We start from the raw sequence: 27,960 nt of genomic DNA on the forward strand, positions 1-27,960 counted from the left end.
ACTTTTGAAGAAACTTCATTGAAGGGATGAGACAAGTGTGTTGGTCAAAGTCTGAATTTAGTGACCTAGTCTTTGTATTCCAGCATTTTTTTACTATTTATTATTAGGAAATGGATGATAAAATCAATGTATAATTATGTATTTTATGCATACAAGCAATCTGTATCATAATTATATTCAACATTATGGTACTGAATGAAACTGTACGACCAATGAAATTGCATATTTATTTAATATTTTATTACACGAAAGCGATATTTACAGTGGGTTACAGTGGTTCTTTTATTAAACTATGATAATATTATTATAGTCCTCTTTCTTGTCATCTATGATTTGTCATTGATTTAGTGGCTCAGATTAGTGCTCATACCTCACAACATGAGGCACCATTTAGCGCTGAATTTAACCTGTGGCAGAAAGAATTTTTTGTACATAAAAACAGCAGACATCGCTAGGCTTACTTACTTTATTTAAGTATTGTGCTCCCAATTTATTTTAACTGACAACAATGGCTAGATTTATGGTTGGAAGTAACCAGACCCAAAGGGTCAAATTACTGCCCTTCACCAGATATGATATAACAAAGACTGCTGCCTTGGTTAAGGTCCTGGCCCTGGGATCACAAAGTGATCCCAGACATAGGTAAAAATTTCAGTCATTAAATTTAGTATGTTTCTTTCCATTATTTCAGTTGACATTTGTTTTCGAGTAACTTACCCAGAAATTTTAAATTTTCACCCAATACTTTGACCTAGTTATGTAAGAAATAATTTAAAATTTTGATTTGTGTGTTTAAGATTGCTTCATGATCCTTGTGCCTGGTGTTAGAAGCCCAGCCGACACTTGAAGGGATACAGAATTGACGCTGATTAGCTGACAATGGAGATAGTGTTACCTCTACAGTCTTGAATAAATCTGTTGTACCTAAAATTCAGTCCTGGTTTCCTCCCACCATAATGCTGGCTGCCGAAATATTCTTGAGTATGGCGTAAAACACCAATCAAATGAATAAGTAAATAAAATTCAGCTTATCTCCCACTCCAGCCAACCAGAACTGATTCTGTATCCCTTTTAAAACAACTAAGCTAGCCAGTGATTCCGGTACAGTACAGTAATATAAAAACCTTTTACGGCAGTTGGAAAGTGTATAAAATAAAAACAAAGTTGACTTGTAATACTGGTTGCTTTATATGAACTGTTCCCAGACTCCCAAGAATGGCTTATAACCACACTGCAGTAGCCGAAGGGATTGAGTGGTTGCCAAAAATTTTCACCTCAGCCTTGCAAATGATAGACCCAAGTTCATGTTGAGTCAAGCCTAAGACTTGTGAAACTGGCATTCTTGGTACAATGTGCAGGTACTTCAAATGTGCCAGTATTAGAGGATAGGACAAGTAATGGCTGATCTAGTGTTATTATATGACATGGTGGTCTCTCATTTCTGGTGTTGTGGGTATGAGACTCACAACAGTGCAGTAGCGTTATACATATGTTGATCAAGTAACCAACCTCCTACAGTGAGATGCATTTGCGTGGCCTAAATAGACGTGTTAAAAATTACATTAAATCTCTTTCAAACCAGTGTTTTACACTCTTTCCTCTAACAGGGAACGGAGGAACCTTCAGTCTCCAGTTCTCTCTATGACAATCAAATGTGGCACAGAGCCTATGTCCTGCTTTCCTTACCGTGTCATACCGTTTACCACAGGCGTGTATTTCATCAGCAGGTGTTTGAGCCAGGCGCCTACAAATGGTTGTACATGTAGGAGAGAAATATGCCAGATGATGATTGGCTTGGATTACACTTTACAGCCCTGCCTACATGTGTATTGTGTAATCTTGCAGAAGTAACTATGAAGTTATCTCCATGAGTTACAACATCTACAAGTCAAATTTATCACGCCAAGGCTACATTCACACAACATGATTTGTCATATCAATTTTCTTGAATCAAACTGGGACATCATCAACATCACAGGATTTGTACATTTCAAATAACACTGATTCAATTCATACATTTTAACTGTGGAATAGTGAAAACTGGTACAACAGTACCATGTGAATGCCGCTTTATCAGCACTGTAGAAATATGAGACAAGACAAAAGACTGATATCTGGAGAAAAGTTTATATCAGTGACACTGATATTCAGTACTGTAGTAAGATACATGTACACTGCCAGCAGTTCAAGATGTCCTGTGTCGATGGGTTTAATTTGATTTTACTACTGGACTGACAAGACAATCTCCCTGTCTACTGCCATTCAGGTCTACTTTGATATTTTCTATGGTCACCGTCAGTACCAAACTTTTAACACACGGTTTAGTAAGAGTCACAACACAATCACACCTAACAAGTTCTCCATGATTCACATTTTCCAGCCTTGCCAGTTTTTTATTTCTTCTTCCTGTCCTCTCTGGCCTGAGCAAGAGCGTCTAGCTGCTCATGGAGCTGTATCAGTTCTTTGTCTGGGATATACCGAAATTCCTCTTCTTCTTCACAAGGCTGTAACAGGCAATCACACACACGTCAATATACATGTATACAGAGTGCAAAATAGAGATATGCCAACACCTTGCTCTCAAGCTGAAGCTGACCGGCCCCGACAGGTAGAGCGTCCATTTCGGGGGCAGTGGATCCAGGGTCAACCCTGGGTTGGGTCACCCTAAGACCTTAAATAGAGGGAGTTGTAACTTCCTCGCTTGGTGTTCAGCATTCAGGGGATAGTGCAAAGACCCGTATCATTATAATAGCTCGGGCGGGGCGTCTTACTTGCCTTCGGTAAGTCGTCTCAGTGAAGCAGCCCTAGATAAAAGAGTGGTGGAAATCCATCCTGCAACAAGGAGGCACATTACACGTACATGCACCCTAAGGATTCCTTCGTCGTCATATGACTGAAAAATTGTATGACATTAAACCTCAAGCACTCATTCACTCAAGCTGAAGCTATGTTACATGTACATCAACTTTCTTATTACTTAAAATATCATATAGATGTAAATTTCTCGCTTTTCCACACAAAGCTGTCATAGATCTGCCAGACTGGCCAACATATGGCGAGTAAAAGACTGCTAGGTTGCATTTATTTATCTAACATTTATTCATTAATCTACACTCTAACTGGTCTGGGGCTGGATTAACAACTGTGATCAGACTGAGCCACGCTGAATGCAAATGTGTATGTATTTCCTCAATGTTTTAACTGTCTTTTTTTGTGGTCCTTGATGATGAAATTTGTCCCTTTCAATTTGCATCCTTATTTGCACACTTAATTTAAAGTGGTTTGTATGCAAACAGAATCAAATGAGGACAAAACTACAAAGACTTCTGAGTAACCGACCTAGCGAAAGCATTTCTTCCTTTACAAAACAATAAAGCTTACCTCTTTTATAGTTAGTTTGATGCCCTCTGGCATGTTAGCTCTGGCTATTTCTAAAAACACTGGTAAGGAAGTAGAAGAAAGATCCTGGATCTAGAAATGAAAGATTCAAATATGTCAAACAGAAAGATTGGCAATGGGGTTTACTATTGTCATGAACTACAAAAGCTTTATGGCATCTGATCATGTTAGGAAACTCCTTCCTGTCTCTAACAAAACAGTCAAACACAGTCAATGTATACTATTTTGTTCTTTCCCTTATCACTTCTCATACATAAAAAGGAAACAATGGGTTATTGTGAAGTCCATCAGATTCCCCCCTCATTAAGACCTACCTGTACAAAGTGGATAACATCAAACTTAAAGCCAGAGATGAGTAGAATTCTGAATTTTATAACCTTTGATTTATTATATGATTGTCTACATGTCTAAAATATGTGTAATACTATTATGGCCATGATTTAATATATGTACCTGCACACATCTTTCATACAGGCTGAGGTCGTACTCCTTCTCCACATGTGTGGAGAATGGCTTGAACACTTGGACTAGAGATGTTTTGGGGGGAACTGCCCAGCTGTGGAGAGACACGACAAAAAGTTCCTTATGTGAATGGTGTTTTAAGCTGTACTCAAATACGACAACCAAGCTAGATACTTCACAAACCTTCTAAATCATAGACATGACCTATCAAGTTAACAACTAATTCATTATGTTTATTAAAGGAAAATTACCTCTAGATCAGACAAAATGTAGACTTCCTGCACACAATGCTCAAGCAGATTTGGACTGACATCAGTGGGGCAACTTTAACACCATCACGTATATATGTCAACACAGTTTCATACACTGGTGCTGTGAAATACACTACCTTATACTGCTGGGAGCACCTCAACAGGGAGAAACAGTACTAACCATTCAGCATCAAGGCCCAATCGCTCTGCCAAGTTGTGGACAAATTTTGCATATGATTCCAGCGTAGGGAAATCATACCCCTTCATCTGTACATTTAATGTCCCATATTCTGGTATTTCAGGACCAAGACCCTGCAGAAAACATGTGGATAAGTTGGTGTTGGTGACCACACGTCTATATTATTAAGGTGATGTAAGGTGCTGCACCACCCAATTCTGATAGGCTGTCAGTATGTCAAGTGTTTCTCAACATGCATGATATACTAAGTTTAGTGATTGGTGCTTGTATATAGATACAAAGAATTAGAAAACCAACGCTAGACTGACAACTGCAAGGTATTCCTGTATTAGCGTCTGACACACTCGTACAGTGAGAGCGGACATTATGGATTGATGACGTCACAGATAGTAGTGTAAACATATATCGTAACACTAAGATACTGAAGTTTTCACTGTATTTTCACGTGTTGGTATACAAAGGTTTCATTCCAAGAAAAATGATTATGCCTGCAGATGAACTTAAATCAGTATATCAGTAGAACAAAGTCACTGTATCAAGAGAGAAGAACAGAGAAACTTGTAACAAATAATTACCATTTTATTACGGATGAACTAACTGAAATGCTAAGTACATGTACATGAAATTTGTGCAGGCACTGTACTGTAGCCTATAATTTCAGATATCGAGGCACTCACCACATCATCTGGCTCAAAGATACCTTTCTGAGATGAGGTAGTATGGAAGCTGCAAAGGCCAAACAAGAAATAATATATCTGCTGTGAAGTATTTGCTTTGCCACATTTGGCTACTGATTATACATCATGTATTTCCTGAACTACTACTCAAGTCCTAATAGAAACTGGGAGGAAAAAATTAAAATATGAAGGAAATTCTGTGGAACACAGCTAAAGCCATGGTTGTTCAACGACGAATAACACTATGTAACATCACATTTGACTGATTTATTTATTTATTTGATTTTACACTGCACAGAAGAATATTTCATTTATACGACTGTGGCCAGCATTGTGGCGGGAGGAAACGGAGTAAAGTCCAGGGAAATATCACATCTGAGTGACACCACGTTTTCGTACATGATGTTTCATCAGAAGTTTTTTGTTCACGTATTCCCCATTCGAAAGTAGCAATGACTGTTGCGTAAAGGCAAGTTTGCAATTTGAATACAACTTGAATGCTTGGCATCTACCATGTAAAACATTTGAAAACACTTTTCAATATCTCTCCAAATTCTGTACGAGGAACTATAAACTTTGAACTCTCCCTGTAACGCAGTCTATATAAATAGGAGTCACTATGGTGCCACATACAAGTAACAGTGGCACAATGTATGTCTTTTTCCTTTTTGTTGTCTTTAATCCTTATGTCATTATGTCACGAGGTTATTAAAATGCACTGGAACAAATTATTCTCTTGCATTTAATGCTCAGAGATTTTCAGCCAAGTTTATAACTTGCTCATTGCAATGTTTCTGACAAGGACCTGGGTTGATGAAGGTTAACATCAATCAAATTTTACACTTGAAACTTGTTTTCTACATTCAAACTTCAGACTCTGTGGTAACATTTCCTCTGCCTCTGGGTGTAATCCACACATGTATTAATACTATAGACAATCCCTTGGTAGCATGAACTGAAAATGGCACCTAAAAATCAGATCTGTCGGATAGGTCTGGTATGTCTGGTAAGGTACAATTTGGTGAAAGTTTTCACAAGGTACATCTCTAAGGAATATGTCTAACATGGCTGAGGTTAGGAACTGTGCTGGTATGAGCTTTTACATCCCTGATTGAGTGTGAACAACGAGAACATTGTTTACCTACTTGGAATTTTTATTTTGTTTATGTCCGTTCATGTATACAGGGGCCAGTTTCATGAAGCTTACTTAGCATTAAGTTGCCCTTAACTAAGTACACTTTATATCTCTACAACATATGTTGTCATGGTAGTTAAGGGCTTACTTAGCTACATGAGCTTCATGAAACCAATCCCTGGCAGTTTTGGGTTTTTAGGCTGTGAGGATATTTACCTAGATCTGGCACTTACACTCCTTCTGGAGAAACCCTTGCACACACAGCGACACAGCGACTATCAATAAAAACAAGGAAAGTAATTAATCATTAAATAATACAATGCCCATATCACTCCTTATGGATGACTGTTATGTTTAGGTTTTCAGGATTTATTACTAAGCTGTCCTGTGTGACCAAAAGGCATGTGGATTTACTGAAAATAAGAAGGAATTGGGTACCCATAATTTCATCTTGATTCCAAGTGGTTACACCACTAAAGGAAGTTTATGGAAAAAAATCAGGCTAGTTTGAATGGAAGGAGCAATGTCTACTGTATAGCAATATTAACAGCAAACACTACATTAGTCCATATACATGTACATGACATTTAAAAATTCTGAAATTCATCATAATACCGAGTCCATCCATGCCTCAGATTTCTTAACACCAAACTCAATTGGGCCAATCTCAATGATGTCCGCGTTGATGGCACCCAAACATATTTGTAGTAAAAATACAAGATCTTTTTTATGTCGTTCTGGATTGTGCAAAGTGCCTTGCCGAATAGACCTACCACAGTTTTGAATTCAACGATTAAATGTTGAGGCAGGTAAACATCCGAATTGTTGAAAATAGACCTCAACGTTTAATTTAAATGAACTAATAAGACCTCTGAAATGCCGATTGGCTTATTACTTTCATCAGTGAGGGTAGTAAATTAAGAACACAGTAAACTAAGAGGATATTATTAGATATTACACTGGAAAACAGTGTATACATGAGCAAAGGAGGGGAGTTTGATTGCTATGAGTGGGAGGGAGACGGGAGTTTGAAATCGGCTCCACGTTTTTCGACAGGTGCATTTTAACATCGCAATGTCAACATTAGGGGCCTACATATCAAACAGTCACTGCCGGAATGAATGCACATGTTTAAAATCACAGAAAACCTTGAAAGAAGTTCACAATACGTTAGTACAAATATGATAACATGACATAATGAACGTCAGTGAATTACTTGAAAAATTACCAATGATATTCATTAGTGATCAGCCAATATAACTTTTATCATAAGTTGCAACAACAACGGTAAGCTCACACACTTCAGCAGAAGTAAGAACGTATTCTGTTTCCCTGGAGCCTAATCTACTAGATACATTTGGAAGTTTGGACTTAACTTGTGAAGACTATGAATCTGATAAAAGTTACCCTTGTCAAAGACATCGCTGCAATCTTTTTCGACGAAATAAGTTCGTCTGCTCTGCGGGCAGCGTACAAGAAAGCTGGAGCGCCTCCTATCCGGAAGTAAACTCCGCCACGTGAATGGTGATTTTTATAAACAAAACGGTGCTGGAGATGTTGAGGGTTTGTCAGTAAACACAGTGGGAAAATGTGCCATGGATGTGTCAAGGAGGAGTATCCCGAACGGGTATTACATTCTTTGGTCGTCACGCCTTTTATTTCACAGTGAAAATCAGTCCTTCTCTATTTCATGGGGCAATTTTCATCCGGTTGACCACATCAGTAGTACAGAGCTCTTACATGTAGACCGGCAACATAACTCCACCTAGGTCATATAGGTCTCTCAGCATATTGCATATCGGTTCATGGTATATGTGTTGTGACACGTAAGTAGGGTTAGGAGTAGAGAATAGAGCTCCTATGCGACTGAAAACGACACACGCATCACTATACACTACCGGTACATGTAGCCTTACTACTTATAAAAATAAAATCACGCAATGGAACTATGGACAATCAAATCTGTTCATCTATCTGTATGCCCTACATATAACACAACCAGAAATGGTCTTTTTTCAAATTGGCTGCGAGCTGAAAAGGATATCGTAAGAGACTCTAACATTAGGACAAGCCAACATCTAACATCAGCAAGTGAAAAGAAAATTACATCTGTATATATATATATATAATTATGTATATTTTCTGGGTGCAATAAACAGGTATCAGAGTAGAAAAAAATCTATGTCGTATTTTGACTGACTGGCGTATGATGTCCCTCCACCTCTTCTCCTGGCACTACCTTTTACTTATTATTCCATTCATGGTAATGCCATGGTGTCATAGATTGATTGATTGAACATTTGTGACTAATGTGTGAGAAACCTGTTAGATTTCTTTGCCACATGCCAGTACTGCTCATGATAGCATAAATTTGCATTCTCATCATGAATAATCATAGGTGACACATCTGTTGAATCACCTGGCCAAGAGAACTGAGGACATCTACCAGAATTTAAATCCACCTGCTAGTTCAACTGTGATTGAGGTCTGGGGTTTAGATTCATGTCTCACTGGTTTGACTGCAGTTTAATTCCAGGCCTTGATGGTTACGCTGAGAGGCCTTGATGGTTACGCTGAGGTTTAAATTCAGGCCTCGATAGTTATGCTGAGGTTTAAATTCAGGCCTCAATGGATACGCTGAGGTTTAAATTCAGGCCTCAATGGTTACGCTGAGGTTTAAATTCAGGCCTCGATGATTATAGGCTTTGGTTTTGCTTTTACATGTGGGTATTTGATAAGTGTATTACCTAGATCATCCAGAATACATTGATTTAATTCTTCTGCGCAACAATAATTCCAGGAAAACATGTGTTTGGACAATGGCTCCTTCCTAAGGAACTTTGCTGGTTGTGCAGAATGTAGGAAACTGGAGATTGTGCGAATTGAGAACAGGAAATGCACAGAAGATGAAAATGGCATAGAACTCGTTACCTATCAGCGTAAGGCATACATGATTTCTTTCCTTGTTGAAATGAGGCAAGTTAGCTTGATTTACAAATACAAATGTATCTTTCATGTCTCTCTTTCCAGTCAAGTCAAGTAATTTTAAATGCAAGTGATGATCATAGTGGAAATCCTGTTTGGAAGCTCTAGTGTCAATTTTGGTTATACATTGTATGTGTTCACTGAAACTAACTTTGGGCTGTCATGGATGAAAATATTTCTAAACCAAAAGAAATAAATCAGTAGTCAGTAGAAAAAGTGTGTACATATATTCGTAAATATGTTTACAGATGTTTGCCTTTGTTGCGGTCACATTATTGGTCAACATGAATACACATTCAAAGTGGAGGGAGAGTTTCAGGTGAGAACATGCAAACTGGTGGAGGGGAAATATGAACATTCCACAGCTGATATAGTCTAAGCTCCTTTGATGTATTGCCCTTTTCATATGCAGTCATCTTCAACAGACTGCATTTGAAAAGGGGCAATCCTATCTTCCGCACTGTTACCTGTTATACTGAACAAAAATATGTAAACGCAACACTTCTGTTTTTTGAAGTATTTCACAAGATAATGCTGTGATTTTTGTCAGTATAGCACCGAGGGATGGCCAAGAGCAAAACCCTACACCAATGTACATTCCAGTCGATTCCAAGTCTATTCACCTGTCACGCAGGTGTGGCCTTCTCTGTAGTATTCAGTGATCTGTAAGGTCTTCCCTGGCACTTCTTACCCTCAGGTGTACAAAAAGGCCACCCATACAAGTCAAAAGGCCGATGCCACAGATTGCCACAAAACAAGTGAGTGCATGCCATCGGCATGCTCGAAGCTGGCATGACACTTAGGGCTGTCACAAGAGCCCTTAACGTTAATATGTCAACAATTAGTCGACTCAGGAGACGTCATGAAGAATTCGACATGACAGCTGATAGCCTGCATGCCCGCTGACTGCGTGTCATGACCCCCGACCAAGACCGCCATATTCGCCTCCCACACTTCCGTGACCGTTTCAGGCCAGCCACTGCCACAGCTAATAAAACACAATGACCGTCCACATGTCGCTGCTGTATGCAGAGCATTTCTACAGTCTGATTTCCAGTTTCGGGTAACATCGCATAGTTGTTGGATGTGTAGTGACAATGTGTAGCAGTGCAGTAGGCAAATGGCATACATACTCGGTACTGAAGTGTGGAATTTCTCAAACTGACCCCACCTCTATTTCCTAACCCGCCCTCAGCATTACCATCGGTTGTCAATTCCAGTAGTTATGGGAGTGTATTGCTAAGAGGCCGTCTCCAAACCCCCTCCCCTCCGGAAAACAGTATTGAAAGAAATTTGATAACGCAGTTAATTTTATCAAAACACTGGATGTTGCATTTATATTTTTGTTCAGAATGGTTGGAATGTTCATTTACCCAACGTCAAGATGAACTGTCTTCCTGAGAACATACATGAGCACTTTGTACAGAGAGTAATATTTTACAGGATTGACTCCGTTGAACGTGTAGTAATGGCATAAATGTATTTATGTCAGATGTATTCCAACTGCACAAAAAGTTATTTGCTTTTATGCCTGTATATTTGATGTCGTTTTCATTTGTTGAGGAGACTGTCCAGAGCAATCACACATCTTGCTATTAAAGTACCCAAGAAACTTTCTGACAAGTCCCAGCCATTAGAAGACGAGTCTCTCAAAACAAGCACACAGCGTATTAATCCGGAAGCCAATATCACTCATCATTGAGCACTTTTCATGCTTTGTTGTAACAACCATTCTTGAAGTATTGCTTTTCCAATGCATGTCCCCTGCCGTTGTGAGATGTCAAAGCCCACAAAATAATGAAAAAATGAACATAATTTTAAAGAATTTTGGATGAAATGACACAAAACTCAAAACTAAATAATAATTTAGAATAACTAGTTGTTTTATGAAAACAAGATGTGTGTTAATTTGTCAGAGCCATCCAAAGCGAACAAAACTATAATTTTGTTGAAAAGAGCCAGCAAGGCCCAAAATGCAAAGTTAGTCTGTAATACACCATGTACTTTCAGTTCATTACAATGACTGACGAACTGACGGACTGACTGACTGACTGACTGACTGATGAGAGGTAAAAGTTACATCTCCTGCTAACACTACTTCTTGACATTCTGTAGGTATACCAGATGGAGTGCATTCTTTGTGGAAATGGAGAAGATGAAAGAAGTATCCTACCAGTAGATCCCAGGGGGCCTCAACTTATGTAACACTTCACCCTGGTGGAGTTATAGATCATGACTTTTTGGTCATCTGTCGAGGCAACTGGAGATGGACAAGAATACTAATGTAACAAAAGCTGTGATTGTACTGCATCACACAAGTGTCATTTCATATCCTGGACAGCTAAGTGACGTCAGTAAAGTACATGTGAGGTCTGACGTTGAAAATCATCTCAAAGCAGCATGTGGAAGTGGACGCACATGTACAATTGTTATTTTAGCTGGTACCTACTTGTATTAGTGTATGTACAGCTAGGGTTTTATGTTGTGCTTAATTTTTCAGTCATGTGACGAAGAAGAGTCATTAGCTCTGTGTACATACTCTCTATGCTGTGTCTTCTTGTGGCAGGGCGAGTCCATGCCGCCAAAGAACTATCATACAAAAGACAGCAGACCTGACACCGGGTCAACCAACCCTGATTTCCATGCTCTAACCTTTCAATGCTGAGATCCAAGTGATCCAAGCAAGAAGTACCATCTTGAAAGTCTTTGGCATGGCCTGACTCGGAAGTTGGTCAGTTAATATTGTTGGGAGTAATACATCTTTTTGTACAACATAAATGATGGTGCTGGAATTAAGTAAATCTGTGCTAACACACAATACTGATACCCAGTGCTTTCTGCACAGTACAATTCCTCTGTCAGTTTATATTCATCATAATTGGAATTTCTTTCATGGCACTAATTGCCAGCTATATTTCAGCATTTTTCCTTTTACATGTTATGTTTTCATGTAAATGTATTTAAGCTAACTGTAACTGTATTTTTTTTCTTACATTTTACAAAATCTCTCTTCATGTCCATGTAGGTGTAACATTTTGAAGAATTTAACTTTAGTACAAAAGAATAATGCTTTTTATGATTAGTTTTATATTTGTATAGTCAAGTTGTCATACCTAGTTGAAGATGTTTACTCTTGATTCACCATGTTTTTAACAGTCATATTATTATGATGTATTATTTGTGAACCATTATTGTATTGCATGTTCATATGATATATGTCCATTGTTCTGGAGTTAAAATAGTTAAAGAGTTAACATACTTTTATCCCATAAATGTGACCCAGGACATGGGGTAGAGAGGGTGGGATAAATATTGTATCCCACCTTTTGTCAACAATGTAGAGAGATTACACGTACTTGATTGGCTCACAGAAGTTCATTTATAAAAATCAGTCAGTCAAAAGCTACACAAGGACCAGACTACTCTTTTTTTAACTACGTGATTATGTCATCTGCATCACTGGGACAAAATCATGGCAGAATGACTGAAAGTCGGAGATTTTGTTTCCTTAGACAATGGCCCAGAAGGGAATATACTAAATATTGGCGAAATATATGTACAAGTAGGAGTATATCTGATTATATAGCAGAACTTTCACTGCACTAATTGTGTAAAATCGCACCAGCAACAACACTAACGACACCAAATGCGGCTACTGCAGGTACTCGTCAACATACGACATACGGGAAATTGTATACTATACTAATGTGTTTACTGTGTAATTTCGGGAAGCCAGCACCACTAAATATCCGACATTCTCAGTTCTATTGTCAGTTCCTCCCACCCTTGTCCGTTTACTTCACCCGCCGCATGAACCACAAGTAACACTGGTCAAAATTTTGCCTGTACTAGTTCAACTTTTTTCATATAACACAGTATTTCAAAAATGGAAATCGGGTCAAGAGCAGAAATCCTATCCAAGGTTGTGAGAGTAAAGCCATCCTGTGTTGAGCTCTTTTGCTCGGTGTATATTTGATCTTGCATATAAATGTTGTGTTCTGATCTGACCACAAATGACTGACGTCATTCATGAGATAAACACCCTGCAGTATCAACTTTATTAAACTCCACTCAAAAACTTTGTCTCTCACCAGAGGCTCAAAACAAACGCAATTTTTTAACTCTAATAAATTTGATGCTACAGGGTCACTCATTGGAGACCCTCTATTTATGACACATTCTAAGTTTCATATAAATATATATTATTAAAGTCTTCACGGGTGAAAATTTTGCCCGATTTAGTTTTCATAAAATAATAGAAATAAAATTGGTGCAGGAGAATACTTGTCAGACTGTGAACTGAACATTTTCAAGAAAACAAACTGGCGGAAGAAAAATATACATCATAGAAATGTTGACATCATACCCACCGTGGATTTACTTATTTGCTCTTATACAAAAACAGTTTAAGCTTTAATGATGGTTGCCAAGTTTATGAATGGGTGGACACCACCAGTCTTACCACGTGTGGAGAACCCAGAGTGCCTGGAGTACACCACCAGTCTTACCACGTGTGAAGGAAATCAGTGCCTGGTGTACACCACCAGTCCTACCATAAGTGGAGGAAATCAGTGTCTGGAGTACACCACCAGTCCTACCATGGGTGGAGGAACAGTGTCTGGAGTACTCCACCAGTCCTACCATGGGTGGAGGAAATCAGTGCCTGGTGTACACCACCAGTCCTACCATGGGTGGAGGAACAGTGCCTGGAGTACTCCACCAGTCTTACCACGTGTGGAGGAAATCAGTGCCTGGAGTACACCACTAGTCCAACCATGGGTGGAGGAACAGTGTCTGGAGTACACCACCAGTCCTACGATGGGTGGAGGAACAGTGCCTGGTGTACACCACCAGTCCTACCATGGGTGGAGGAAATCAGTGTCTGGAGTACACCACCAGTCCTACCATGGGTGGAGGAACAGTGTCTGGAGTACTCCACCAGTCTTACCACGTGTGGAGGAAATCAGTGTCTGGAGTACACCACCAGTCCTACCATGGGTGGAGGAAATCAGTGCGTGGTGTACACCACCAGTCTTACCACGTGTGGAGGAAATCAGTGTCTGGAGTACACCACTAGTCCTACCATGGGTGGAGGAACAGTGTCTGGAGTACACCACCAGTTCTACCATGGGTGGAGGAAATCAGTGTCTGGAGTACACCACCAGTCCTACCATGGGTGGAGGAACAGTGTCTGGAGTACTCCACCAGTCTTACCACGTGTGGAGGAAATCAGTGTCCGGAGTACACCACCAGTGCTACCATGGGTGGAGGAACAGTGTCTGGAGTACACCACCAGTCCTACCATGGGTGGAGGAAATCAGTGTCTGGAGTACACCACCAGTCCTACCATGGGTGGAGGAACAGTGTCTGGAGTACTCCACCAGTCTTACCACGTGTGGAGGAAATCAGTGTCTGGAGTACACCACCAGTGCTACCATGGGTGGAGGAAATCAGTGCGTGGTGTACACCACCAGTCTTACCACGTGTGGAGGAAATCAGTGCCTGGAGTACGCCACCAGTCCTACCATGGGTGGAGGAACAGTGTCTGGAGTACACCACCAGTCCTACCATCGGTGGAGGAACAGTGTCCGGAGTACACCACCAGTGCTACCATGGGTGGAGGAACAGTGTCTGGAGTACACCACCAGTCCTACCATGGGTGGAGGAACAGTGTCTGGAGTACATCACCAGTCCTACCATGGGTGGAGGAAATCAGTGCCTGGTGTACACCACCAGTCTTACCACGTGTGGAGGAAATCAGTGCCTGGAGTACACCACCAGTCCTAACATGGGTGGAGGAAACCAGTGCCTGGTGTACACCACCAGTCTTGCCATGTGTGGAGGAAATCAGTGCCTGGAGTACACCACCAGTGGAGGAACAGTGTCTGGAGTACAAATCAGTCTCAGTCACATACCTGGCAGCACCTGATGTTTATCCACAGCCAAACAAGCAAAACCAGCCTCCAGCCTATAGACTCATTGATCTGGTGCTGGTTTCATGAAGCGTACTTAGTGTTAAGTAACCCTTAGCTAAGTACACCTCATATCTCTACAAAATTGCTAGTGAAGGGTTTACTTAACTTAGTGTGGTTCACAAAACCAGTCCCTGGGTCTGAGAACAATTCCTTAGTCGACTGAGCCAAGCAATAAAATATGTACATGTTATCCTTACATTTATTCAAGCCTTTTCATTGAAACCCAAGTCAACTAAACTGACAAGATGAATACAGATTGCTTTGAAGTCACATGAAATGGCTTTACACAGAACACAAGACTGAATAAATCAATTTACTTAGTATGATTATGGCAACACGAAGCAAATATTTGAGCCATATCAAGGAAAAAACTCAATTCATTGTTTCACATCTATAAGCTGGCTAGTATATGTATACCAGCCACTGTGTCAAATTTTATGCAGGAGAAGAAATTGTTGTTTGGCTCAATCACGGCAATGGCTTTCTAATACGAGAAAGCATTCCAAATTTTACGACGTATCATGAAACAGGTCTGTTCATTTAATCAAAACAGTCACAAGGCGACATCATGTTGGGGGAACTTCCCGCTGTTCAGTCATTCCAACAAAAAATTTGATCACACTATCTGAAAACAGATATTCTAAATACATGTGCACACAGCTTCACACTCGGATATTAGCTGTCTATAGTCACAGTCGGACACTTGATCCCTGGTCTGTTATGTCGTATATCACTAAGTCAAGATCTGTCTGACCCAGTCAGCACGCTGTGGCACTCCTCAGATTCATGCTGATGTCTTCTGTGACCATCAGCACGTGCTCCCTGCCCTCATCAGCTTGGGATGACAGTTGTGTAAGTTAGTAAGTAACCCCCTCCAGCACTCATTTTCACCATGGGATGAGTGCGCTCTGGTAACACCTACAAAAAACAAAGCCAGTCTCCAAGTTAATAAAAAGAATGTAAATACACACACTGCAACCCCAGTATTAAGCTTAATGAAAACTAGGTAGAATTTGGAGTGAAAGTATGGTCAAATGATAATTAGGCCTGATATAATGCCACAAATTAATAGAGAACCTGTTCAGTACATTTTAATGTGCTTATATGCCAAAGACTATAACTTTATCATCATTAATTAAGATAAAACAAAAACTTCCCCATGGTTTGTTGAAACCAAATGCGATTGGTTATGATGGTACAGATCCAACCAACCACAAAACCAAACACGCACCTGACCCAGAAGCCTCTCAACAAGGGAGTCACTAAGTTCACGTCTAGCTCAACCTGGCATTCTGTCCTGCCATATGTGGGAAGATCTGCCAGCAACCTGTGGACGGTTGTGGGTTTCCCCGAGGCCCTGCCTGGTTTCCTCTGACTTAATGTGAAATATTCTTGAACATAGCATAAAACACCGATCAAAAAAATACATAAATGTAAGCATACTTCCTGAATAAGTGTTTTGAAAGACATTTCAGTTATCACCATTATCATCATCATCATCATATTATGTAAACACTGAATAAAAAAAAAAAACAATCATAAGACCAGATTAGCTTGCGATAGGTATTACCTGGTATTCTCTGAGCCATGTCTCTGTTACCCTGAAGTTCACCCCAACATTCTTCTCTCTCATCTGTACATATGTGTCCATCAAGGGCTGAAACAGACAAGAGTGGATAAATGTCTTGGGCATAAGCAACATTTTTATTGCTGACACTGTATGTAACAAATATTTAAACCAGAGAGTGATGTTGGTTTGTGTCTGATACATCAGAATGAAAATGTTTATAGTTTACAAACATGGTACAAAATAGAATATTACTTTATTTTATATGTGAAATTTTAGCAGGACCTCCTGCAGAAGTGCTATGTAATAACAGTCTGAAAGTTTGCGTTGAATAAAATGTCTTGCATATAGTGTTAACCTTACCTCTTTGAACTGTGAGAACACCACCACAGGTCGGGATGGGTGAATGAAAGGAGATAAGTATGAAACAACTGGTAGAGGGTCCTGGTTAAAGGCCACTATTAAACTGAAAGGAAAACCATGTCATTTCCTTCATTTGTTCAACTGATGTTTTACACCTAGTAAATCTTCAACTTTTGCAACCACTAAAGCACTTTTTTCATTGAAATTTATGCACACAATTATCATAAAAATGACGCTAAAATGATTTCTTGGTGTCATTAAAAATGCAAGTTTCATAAAACTGAGGACATTTTTTTTCTACACCCCATAGTTCTCTCAAGATGTTTCAAATTATTGGTAGCAGAGGCCGTTGAAAAGGTTGAAGAATTAGGGTAATAATAAAGTATATTTCATTCATACGACCAAAGTCAGGTCTATTGGTGGAGAAAACCGTCACACTTTTCCAGATACCTGACAAGTTTAAGGGTGGAGGTACCTGACAAGTTTAAGGGTGGAGGAAACAAGTCATACCGCTATAGGCACCTGACAAACCTTGATGTTACTACAGCTGAACCAGTAACAGCTGAATACGCACACACAACAATGGTTAAATAACGACTAGTTGTCTTTAAATTTGCAGAAACCCTCGGATGCCTCAGCCAGTGAGGGCCCATGCTTTTCTTTTAGCACCTGCTGCATGCTCTTTTAAGAAAAGAACACATTTACACAATCAATACCTTAAATGAATTGGGTATGCTTAGGTTAAAGAAAATATCTCAATTTTCTGTCAGCAGTGCTTGTTATTTGGGCATTTAACAGTTAAACATCTAAGGCTTTGAAGTCTCCTTAAGGCTGCCATTTTAACAAATTACGTACGTCATCATGCTTAGCTTTGCCGAGTAGCTCTTCAGGAAATGGCATTCCAGACACATTTTGGCAGCCTACAGCCACGCATGTTCGCATGATGTAGCTCTAGTACATCCCAAATTCTTCCTTTTTAGAGTTGGCTTTCACAGACCTTAAAATTCACGATTATCACGATACATGTATGCATTTAGCTGAGACTGGAAATGCATATTAATCACATGGTAGGATTAAAACCTTAAGCACAGTGACGTCACCATGAATATTCAAGAGGAGGAAAGGACGCTTTTCATTGGACAAGCCTAAAACACAGAGAAACTTCAGATGTGTCTCGTATCTGCGAATTTTGTAGAAAATGACGATGTTTAAAACCGCTTTCCTCTCTTACAAAAACTTTTAAAAATCCACACAGTTTCTACAGCTCTTTTATTTAAGACATAAGTTGTATAAATGTGTTCGTTTCTTTTAACTACGGTTGCTGGCCAAGTGCCATGACTTCATTTACACATGATCTTGATCCCTGCCATTACTTTAGTTGACTTGTCAACAATACCATAAAATATAAGTCAAAAATGTAAAATGAAAAATAAATGTGTTTTAACAGCACCTTAGTATTTCAATTAGTTTGTCTTCACATGGAATGCACTATATTTATAAGTTATTGAGTGTTTTGGGTTTCACTCATTGAGTATGTTTTATTTTATTTATTCAAGTGTCACTTACCCATCTACTTTGCCCTTCATTGCATTCCTCGCCTCTCGAAGCTGTTGCTCTTTTCTGCTCTTTTTGTTCCACTGATCCTGTGGAAATGAATTCAGCTCAGCAATAAATTCATGTAATTATGAACTGCAAACACACAGTCAATTGTGTAGCAATTCTTCTTTGGCCTACTGTTTGAATAGTTAATATCTACATGTAACTGAAAGGTTCAGTTTGTACAGCTGTTGAATTTATCTGCAATCATTACCGATATGTAAGAGAGGTAATCTCTGAATGCAGAAAAAACAAGAAAACAATGTCCAGACCGGGAAGTCTACAAAAAAAGTTTTTTGACGTTTACAAAAAATCAAATCTAGTAATGACAACATCTGAAGCAACACTCACATGTTCTTCCTGCTCTTCATATCCACTATCAACAAATCAACTTCAGCACAATCTGCTTAGACGGAAGTTCTAGATTTGGACTTGGTGTGAAAAGTTTTGAACAAAATTCAATATGGCTGACACGCCAAACACTCAATACAGGCTATCACATCAGTCTGTTGGGTGCGCTTTTGCTTAATACGACAGTGCTAATTTACTATAATTCAACAGATATTGTGATGTCAACTCAATGCCTTATTTCCTACCTCATGCTTCCTTTTGCGGTTGTCTTTGTCAGACTCTGCCCGTTCACCGTCGTCACAGGATTCTGCCTCAAACTCCCAATTTGGGGCTCTGTCATCAGTATAAAGGTCCTTCACATATGGAAGTGGGAAATCAATGAGGGACTTCAGCACATGATCTGGGAAGCCATACGCATCAAGTGCTGGCCTGGTGGCACACACAAAAATAGTCAGCATAAAATAAATAAACCAAAACTTTCTGTTTCTTGGCAACAGCCCTCCGTAGATTCAATGAGTCTGATAGTTCATGGGCCTAGGATCAAAATTTCAGATATTGGTACAACCCAGAGAGGCCAAATCTGCTTACTGTTTTTAAGTTGGTGTGTCTTTAGTTAATGTTTTGATATGATAGCCCTTGCAGATGGGTAGATTTGTATGGGTTATGCCCCATTTAATAAATGTGCTCACTCAAATATATTTAATTAATTATTTGATTGATGTTTTACACCACACTCAAGAATATTTCACTTATACGACAGCAGCCAGCATTATGGTGGGAGGAAATCGGGCAGACCCCTGGGGAACCCACGACCATCCACAGGTTGCTGCAGACCTTCTCACTTATGTATGTTTTGCTTTAGGAATATTTCCTTAACTAATTCAAGTTATTCTTCTCAAACATAATAGCAGATTTGTTGATGAAAATGACATTTTAGCCCTCTCTGGGTTGGGAGAGGGTAAGCTACAGGGGCAAGAATTTTCTTTGCAGTCAGAAAACGACAATACGTGAAGTTTATGTTTTGTAACATTTTAGGGCATTCTATCCTGGTTGTGTTAACAATTATCAGTTGACTTGGTGTCTAAATATCCAAATGTTAAATTCCAAATAGCACACAGTAGGGGCCTTTCCATGACCCCAAACTCCAAACACCGCAGGAAACTGCAAGACTTTTGATACTTTCAGAAGGACTTTCACACTCTCATTTATCTGTCAGCGGGCGCCATGGACGTTTAACTAACATCTTGCTCCTTAATTTGATGTCTTAATTGAAAGGCTTGAATTAAAGAACCCTGGGTGTTGACCGTCATTGATGCGCTGTATGGTCAAGCTGTCTGGATAAAGGAAAAGATTTCTCTACTCATCCGAAAAACAATCGATAGCAAAGTGATTAATCCAACTCCGTCTGAAACATGATTGTTTATGGGCGTTTTGACCTTAATGTTAAATCTGTTAAGCATAGCACTTCTTGATTTAGAAGGCAAACATTCTTTATAAGAAGGGCTTTTCATTGTATGTTTTCATTAACTCCTACAGTCTGTTTCAGTTCCTCTCCTGTACTACTTCTGGAAGAATGAATGAATAGTTATTGCTTAACGCTGTTATTTCTGGAGGAAGACACCTCTTTGTGTACAATCTAGAAGCTTCTAATGCACCACTGATGTAAAGAGGTCCATCTTGTGTGGAGCAAAGATTCTTTGATCAAGTTTTTGGATTGCTATTGCTATATAGAAAAACCGCATCTGCATGATTATCCCTGAGTCATCTTTGTCTGCTTTACTGCTGGGATAGTGTGCAGGCACAATTTCTTCTCTTAAAGAGCAAATATGTTGAGATGTATCCCAAACTTTTTGGATGGAATACTTTGGAATTAATTGGTGTATTCCCAGAAAATCTTCTACAAGTGACAGTTCCAGGTTAATCACAAGCACATTTGGATAGTCTTTTGACTTTGTCATGGTGAAAATGCAAATCTTTGCTTCATCAACAATCCAGGCACACTTTTAAATTGGTCTTATTATATCATAAACCGAGAGTCCACAAGACATTGACGTTTCTCTTGCTTTTTGTAATTTGCACAACACATAATTTATGTGTGATAAAGTTACCTTTGCAGAGACGCTATGACGTTTTAATTTACCACCTCAGGTGGTACCAATGTCATGCCTTGAACATGGACTATACGAAGGAATGAATGATTATGGTTTAACGCCACATCAACAATATCTCAGCCATATCGTGGCGAGCATGTACTATATGTCTCTGGTTCTTGATCCGCAAAGTCCTGTTTAAAGCATCACCCCAGGTATTCTAGAAATCTGTTAAACCCCCATCTTTAGTTTATGTTCTATACACTCATACCAAGTTTAATAATCTTTAATAACATATTTTAATTATTACAAAAGGCTGTCCTAGTTGTACAAGGTGAGGATGGAAATTGCAAAGGATGGTGCATATGCCTAAAACAATAACGCAAAAAGCCTATAATTCCATTGCAAGCCTAAGGCCGTATTACTTTTATTGGGAGGCTGGACAACAAAAACATTTCTTGTCTGCAGGTAATACTACTTACCTGTTTGGCTGTGTGCCTGGGTACAAGTGAATGACTTTGCCATGACCTGGAAGACCAAAAATATTGACTGCACATATGATTACCTGATTTACTTATTACACATCAACAGGGGTCTTAAATAGAGAAAAATTACAACGTGCATACCATCAATTTGCGTCTTTCAGCACCTCTTCTTTCCAGACACTTCTCACAATTTGTTCTGGATATAGAGTAGTTTTAAGCAGGCTAAATGACTGAAGAACTCAACTCACTACAACAGTATACATGGACCTCCTGTATTAATATTTAACCAGTAGGATGGTAGCCACTTTGAGCTTGCCACACTTACCCATCATCCTCTCCATGACGGCACCCAGTACGAGTCCCAGGCAGCTGTCCACCACAGCGATAGTGCTACCAGCCTGCACATTTCCATATGTGAGAATCTGGGAGAGACTGTCCATGCGCAGGTACCTGATGATATGTCACATGATTAAAACTCAGTCACGTAAAGAAACGTAAAGAATTGCTGTATACTTCTGACCTGGGAAACAGTGGGGGAACGTCTATGTGGTTTCCAAGCTGATACACCTGTCATAATTTTAGTATTAATGGCATTTCATGAAATAAATTTGGGTGTTGCAGGTCTTGCAGGTCTAATTATCATTTACTTTGTAAAGTAAAAGTTACCATAATTCTTCAACCTTTTGGTTTAAAATGTATGAGCTATCACTGAATGATTGAGGTATCTGACGGCGAACTATGGAAAAAAGATGTGAGAGAGCTTTGTCAGTTTGAGTTATCTCCCCTATCCGAAGAGTACAATACAGCATATGTTAAATACAACTTCCACACCAGCCTTGCAATCAAACGAATCTAAGAATCCGAATTTCATATGAATTACAACTTCCTTAATCAAGAACCTTGAATGGCTTTCTGTCCTACTTGTAATTCATCCGCTGTGCTACCTCCTGTTCATCATGGCAGATAGCATCGCAGGCTTGCTATACACAGAGAGATTGAAAAAAGGTCCAAGGTGGAAACAAAGTACAAGTGCCTAGTGACACCTTAGCCACAATTTGAAGACTCACAGCTCAAGTCTTTGAACAATTAACTCTGTTCAATGTTTGCTGAGCAGTACTGAGTAAGTAGCCAAGTCTTTTCTTGTGGGAAATGGACTTTTGGTTCCGGGTTCCATGAATTTTTAACCAGGGAACTGAACGAAAACGGAATGATCATTTCCGTGAAATCCTCATGCCTGAACACGAAATAGACCTTCTGATATGTGATCGAAAGTAATGAGCTAGTATTTTAACAAGCTAACCACACCTGCATTTATTTTAACCTTTACCTGTAGCAAGTCATCACATGTTAAAAGCTAATGAACCCATTGTTTGACATAGCCAAGTAATTGTATCACTTTAAAGCAACCTGAAGTCCAATAAATTTGTCACTGAAAACATACGTCAAGGAAATTGCAGCAATCTGAGAAAAAAATGTTAGTCCTCACCCAATTTTATTGGCGGACCGTGACAAATACATCTCACAGAGCAGACGAGTCGTGGGCTTCAGGATGGTATAGACAGGCAAATGTCTGCAAACAAACAACAAGGTAACAGCTGGACGTTAACAACACAACATCCTGAAGTGATGATAAAAGACTCCTATGAGAATAATCTGCTGCAAGTTTAAACAATGTTAAAGAATTTCCCTTTTCCAAAAACGCTGATATGTGTGTACTTACCTTATACTCTCTATTTAAAACAGCAGGGAAATCATGTGACATTGTTTGCACTTGTTAGTACCACAAATTTAAGTTAAGTTCCAGTACAAAATGAGGGCTATTAAAAAATTAAGTTGAGGCTGCTAAAATAGTACCATGTATATTTGTGCAAGTCTTAAGTTTCAACATGTGACCTGGTATTACCCCGAGAAAAGTACATGGGTTGCTGTACGACTCTGCTGTAGCTGTTACAAATATCCAAGGAAAGAAAAATGTATGTAGGATTATCGCTTCCTTAGCAAAAGGCTACATCCAAATCTGTGTGGTTAACACTTTATATTTAATTTCTTTGTTTATTTTTATATAGTTATATTAGCGGTAACTAAACTGATCTAACCGCAGGATATAGATGGTAAACAATAGCTGGGTGAAGAGGCTATGCTACTTACTTCTTCTTTTTCTTTTGAACATATTTCTCCTGTGCAAATTCTGTCTTTGTTTTAAACGTAGCGCTATTTTCAATCAAGTGCTCCACAATACTCTAAAAAAACAACAACAAAAGGTAATATAGAGCTTATTAATTTATATGATTGGTGTTCATTTGGTACTGTTAATGTGTTAGGTTGGTGGATGCACAGCCTGGGGAAAACCATCATACCACACAATCTCACTGATTTAAAGCCACAGTTGAGCCAGCGAGAGATGGATATGAATCAATGACATCACTGATCAACGGCTAGAAGCCTTCTGGCTTAAAGGGATGCAGAGTCAATTCTGACTAACTGGTGTGAGAGAAAGGCAAGTCCAGGCTATGCCTAGCCTAAACTGAATTTTAAGTCAAGGTATAATCACAGGTGTCCAAGCCTGCATGGATAGGCCCGAGAAACAATATGTCCACTGTCAGCCAATCAGTGTCAATCCTGTATCCCTTTAAAGCAGTAATTTGATTTGCAAAACAAAGAACTGAAAACTGCATATCTGTAGTGTAGTCAGTGAAGACGTGGGATGGTTGTGGGGGTGCAGACTTTATAACTGAAGTACAAAATTGTAAGTTTACTTTGTCCATTCTCTGTAATCCAAACCTTAGTTATCAAATTATTAAATCAAAACCATGTTTTATTTTCATAACACTGTGTCTGTTCCTATATTATATAAGTGGGAGCCTTTATGGCCGAGGGGATTAGCACGCCAGCACGGCGAAATGACCCAAGAGCCTCAGGCCAATGCGGCTGCTGCGAGTTCACACTGGCTTCCCCTCCGGCTGTATGTGGGAATGTCTGTCAGCAACCTGCGGATGGTTGTGGATTTCGCCGAACTCTGCTCGGTTTCTTCCCACCATAATGCTGGCTGCCATCGTATAAGTGAAATATTCTTGACTACGGCATAAGACACCAATCAAATAAATATTATGTATGCCACAGGGCATCAATAGCTAACCTCATACAACACACTTCACTAATAACACGGTGAGCAGACTTGTATGCCAACAAGTGAGGTGAGTTGTAATGATGGTGAGGAGTAGGCAGTTGAATAATTGCAGCAGCAACATGTTAATGCTTCCTGGTACCTTTCAGTTTATACTAGTCTTAAATATGATACCCGTGAAAACAGGGCGGCTTATGCTGTGAATTATCAGTATGGAGAAGATATGCTTGAGAAGATATTGCTGTATAATAAAGACTAAGTTCTGAAGGAAGTTACCCCTCCTTACCTCTCCTCGTACTCCTTCCTCTTTCATCTGGGCTATTTCATCATGTGACAGCTTCTGGTTGCTGTCCCTGTCCAACAATTCACGGTTGTCATCTCCTCTCTCACCTTCCACTGTAACCACACACACATTTTCAGTAAAACAGACATAAAAATTACCATTTCATTCATACAACTAGCAAACAGAGATGATCATAACGGCTAGCTAAACACACATGAATGCCGGAAATGCTCCACTTTGTTAACAATAGGATCTTATCAGTTCACCTTGGGTGTTGTCAAGTAGTAAGATAGAACTGTACCTCGCTTGTTATCAGCGTAACAAGATGTGCCTGTGTCTCTTACCTATGTGTACTTACCTATGTGTAATCAGCGTATTAAAACATAACATTACCTGGGGTGTTATTAGTGTAATAAAATGTTCACATTACTGTGGGTGTCATTTGTGTCATAAAATGTCACCTTACCTGGGGTGTCATTAGTGTAGTAAAATGTGACATTGCTTTGGGTGTCATTTGTGTCATAAAATGTGACCTTACCTGGAGTGTCATTAGTGTAATAAAAGATAACATTACCTGGGGTGTCAATAGTGTAATAAAACATGACAATACCTGGGGTTTCATCTGTGTAATAAAACGTGACATTACCTGGGTTTCATCTGTGTAATAAAACGTGACATTACCTGGGTTTCACATAGTGTCATAAAATGGAATATTACCTGGGGAGTCATTAGTGTAATAGAATGTGACATCCACTGGGGTGTCATTAGTGTAATAAAATGTGTCATTACCTGGATTGTTATTTGTGCAATAAAACATGCCCTTACCTGGGGCATCATCAGCATAATCTGCCCGCAGCACCTTCACCAGTCCCTTATCCTTAACCTCAAACAAGGTGCCATAGGGCTGCCCAATCGCAGCATCCAAAGTGAACTTGACCTTTTCCACTGCTACAGGCCTGAACAACATAAAAACAAAATAGTTACTCTAATTATTTACTTTAACAGCTTCCCACAATAGTTGTAAAAGAATAATCATTCTAAGATTAAGCATTAAGGCAGACAAATACAGTAGTTGAACAATTAACACCTGAGCCCAATGTCCATATTACTTAATCATGTTCATAGAAATAATGTTCAAGGCATACATGAAACAATGTGCCATCATTAACCCCACTCAAAGGCTGATGAAATCTAGATACAGAAAGGAAGATCCTTTTTTTTCATATCCTGATAGAGAGAGAGCTACAAAGCAAAAGCTACATTCACTGAGCGACTCCAGTCCAACCCCAAAAAAGAGGCAATATGACAACATTCCAGGATGGTACCCTGCCTGGAGCAAAAATATTAGCAACATATGGAAGCTATGGTGGATACCTTGAAAGGTGACACAAGAAATAGCTTTTTTGAAAACATGCGTTTGTATTGATCGAGGCCGTTACTTTCTTTCTGTCTTGTTTAGCTCCTATTTCATGTTTTTAGATCCTTGTCGAAACAGTATTCACCTATTCCGTTGGCTATCATTCTCTATTCCCCTTCCATCAGCTTTCAAGTTTGTTAACATAGGCCTACATAACAATTTACTCATTAGGGCAGACACATAAAGTATTCGAACAGCTATCAGCTGAGCTCAGTGTTTAATAGAATTTAATAGAAATACAAATGGTAGGGTGTCTATTTTAAAGCACACTGTGATGTCACAGTGGAATTTAATTTTTCCTCTGCAATACTGAACGATTTAATCGTGTTTAGATACTGTTGTTACCGGGATACTTCAATAAAATTTGCTAGATAGCAAAAGACGGCGTTGACTTGTTCAGCACCTTCCTATATTTCGTATGGGACTGGGATTACATATAGTTTTACTTTCACATAACACCGCAAGCCATTTTCTCAAGTCATATTGTTTGGGTTATTAGCTCATAATGCACCATGATTTGCGCGAAAATTACGAACACATTGTATACGAACGGAAAAGGAGAAAGTTTACAACGCCTATAAAGCCACGCCGACATCTGTAAACAATGAATGCAGCCTAGTTGTCAAGTGAAAGTAAGCTTATTGACTGAAGCCTCTTCGCACCTGTTTCTCCTAATTTCAAATAATTTCAAGTGGTTGTCCTTTTTTAACAAAATTTTGTCCCCTTCTTGGATTAGAGCCATGCTTGTTAACCTCGGAAGCTGTAATCAGAACTGGTACCCGCGCATGCCCTGTTTGCCATTCGTGTGTAGCGCCCCCTACAAATAAACAAACCCACGTGCGTCCCTGACAGCGCCGATTTGACAGTAAACGGTTGATGGCGTGAACGCATTGTCAGTATGGATTCGCTCCTAGAGAAAATTTTCGGATTATCTCCGAAAAGTTCCTCCAGTCAAGAAAAGGCAAACCTGAAAGATTCGAAAAAGAAATGGCGCAAGTCACACGGAACCCAGGTGGACCTGTCGTTGAGGAACGCACGACATATTGAACGACCCAAATCAGCAGCATCAAATAGAGATTCAGCGCGATCTCTACTCTGCTATGCTCTTAACAACGAAGACTTGGATCGGCAGAGTAAACATGCCAAAAAGTATAACAAGCATAACTTATTTCGAGTTTCCAGCCGAGCTGTCAGTAAAGAGGGCGAGCGTCCTGGTTTCGGTGGTTTTACAACTCCAGTTAGTCGTAGACCCGGTTTGTTGGTCATTTCGAGACAAGACCCGAGCTTGTCTGATACTTCAGGCGGAAACTACCCTGACAAAAAATCATTTAATAAATATATTCCTGTTGAAAATTTTGACTCTCCACTGTACAGACTGTCAAAACTCGATCGTCATTTCCCACTTTGTTGGTTTGATGTGCAAACGTGGTATCGGGAAACCAGGGCTCGAAGACGGGAAAAAGACGGGACGTGCAACCGTGTGGATGCCCGAAGCTCTGTCAGTGACACAAGTATGAGCCACACACCACCGTGGAGACAAAACACAAATGCGCGTGGCACAGATGAGACCTTGCTTTGCTCATCGTATAACAAAACACTAC

General features: G+C 39.5%; 3 protein-coding genes across 3 annotated transcripts; 1 reads left to right on the forward strand and 2 right to left on the reverse strand.

The window, feature by feature from the left end:
- Window positions 1-6: 6 nt before the first annotated feature.
- On the reverse strand, window positions 7-7,602 carry LOC135466524 (large ribosomal subunit protein mL48-like). The gene is made up of 7 exons (XM_064744053.1): window positions 7,531-7,602; window positions 6,340-6,398; window positions 4,989-5,037; window positions 4,294-4,424; window positions 3,853-3,955; window positions 3,382-3,471; window positions 7-2,504 (listed from the first exon to the last, which is right to left on the reverse strand). The coding sequence occupies exons 1-7, from the start codon at window positions 7,543-7,545 to the stop codon at window positions 2,394-2,396; spliced, it is 558 nt and encodes a 185-aa protein (XP_064600123.1). The 5' UTR covers window positions 7,546-7,602; the 3' UTR covers window positions 7-2,393.
- LOC135466525 (protein Churchill-like) lies at window positions 7,593-13,538 on the forward strand. The gene is made up of 4 exons (XM_064744054.1): window positions 7,593-7,750; window positions 8,924-9,062; window positions 9,357-9,427; window positions 11,224-13,538. The coding sequence occupies exons 1-4, from the start codon at window positions 7,712-7,714 to the stop codon at window positions 11,311-11,313; spliced, it is 339 nt and encodes a 112-aa protein (XP_064600124.1). The 5' UTR covers window positions 7,593-7,711; the 3' UTR covers window positions 11,314-13,538.
- Window positions 13,539-15,264: 1,726 nt separating this feature from the next.
- On the reverse strand, window positions 15,265-27,124 carry LOC135468338 (tRNA (adenine(58)-N(1))-methyltransferase non-catalytic subunit TRM6-like). The gene is made up of 12 exons (XM_064746536.1): window positions 27,022-27,124; window positions 25,768-25,898; window positions 24,946-25,055; window positions 23,684-23,775; window positions 23,022-23,105; window positions 21,861-21,985; window positions 21,533-21,578; window positions 19,206-19,389; window positions 18,580-18,656; window positions 17,014-17,116; window positions 16,654-16,740; window positions 15,265-16,001 (listed from the first exon to the last, which is right to left on the reverse strand). The coding sequence occupies exons 1-12, from the start codon at window positions 27,099-27,101 to the stop codon at window positions 15,915-15,917; spliced, it is 1,206 nt and encodes a 401-aa protein (XP_064602606.1). The 5' UTR covers window positions 27,102-27,124; the 3' UTR covers window positions 15,265-15,914.
- Window positions 27,125-27,960: the final 836 nt, after the last annotated feature.

This window comes from Liolophura sinensis, chromosome 6 (genome assembly GCF_032854445.1).
Source record: "Liolophura sinensis isolate JHLJ2023 chromosome 6, CUHK_Ljap_v2, whole genome shotgun sequence".
In the NCBI taxonomy this organism is placed as follows: domain Eukaryota; kingdom Metazoa; phylum Mollusca; class Polyplacophora; order Chitonida; family Chitonidae; genus Liolophura; species Liolophura sinensis.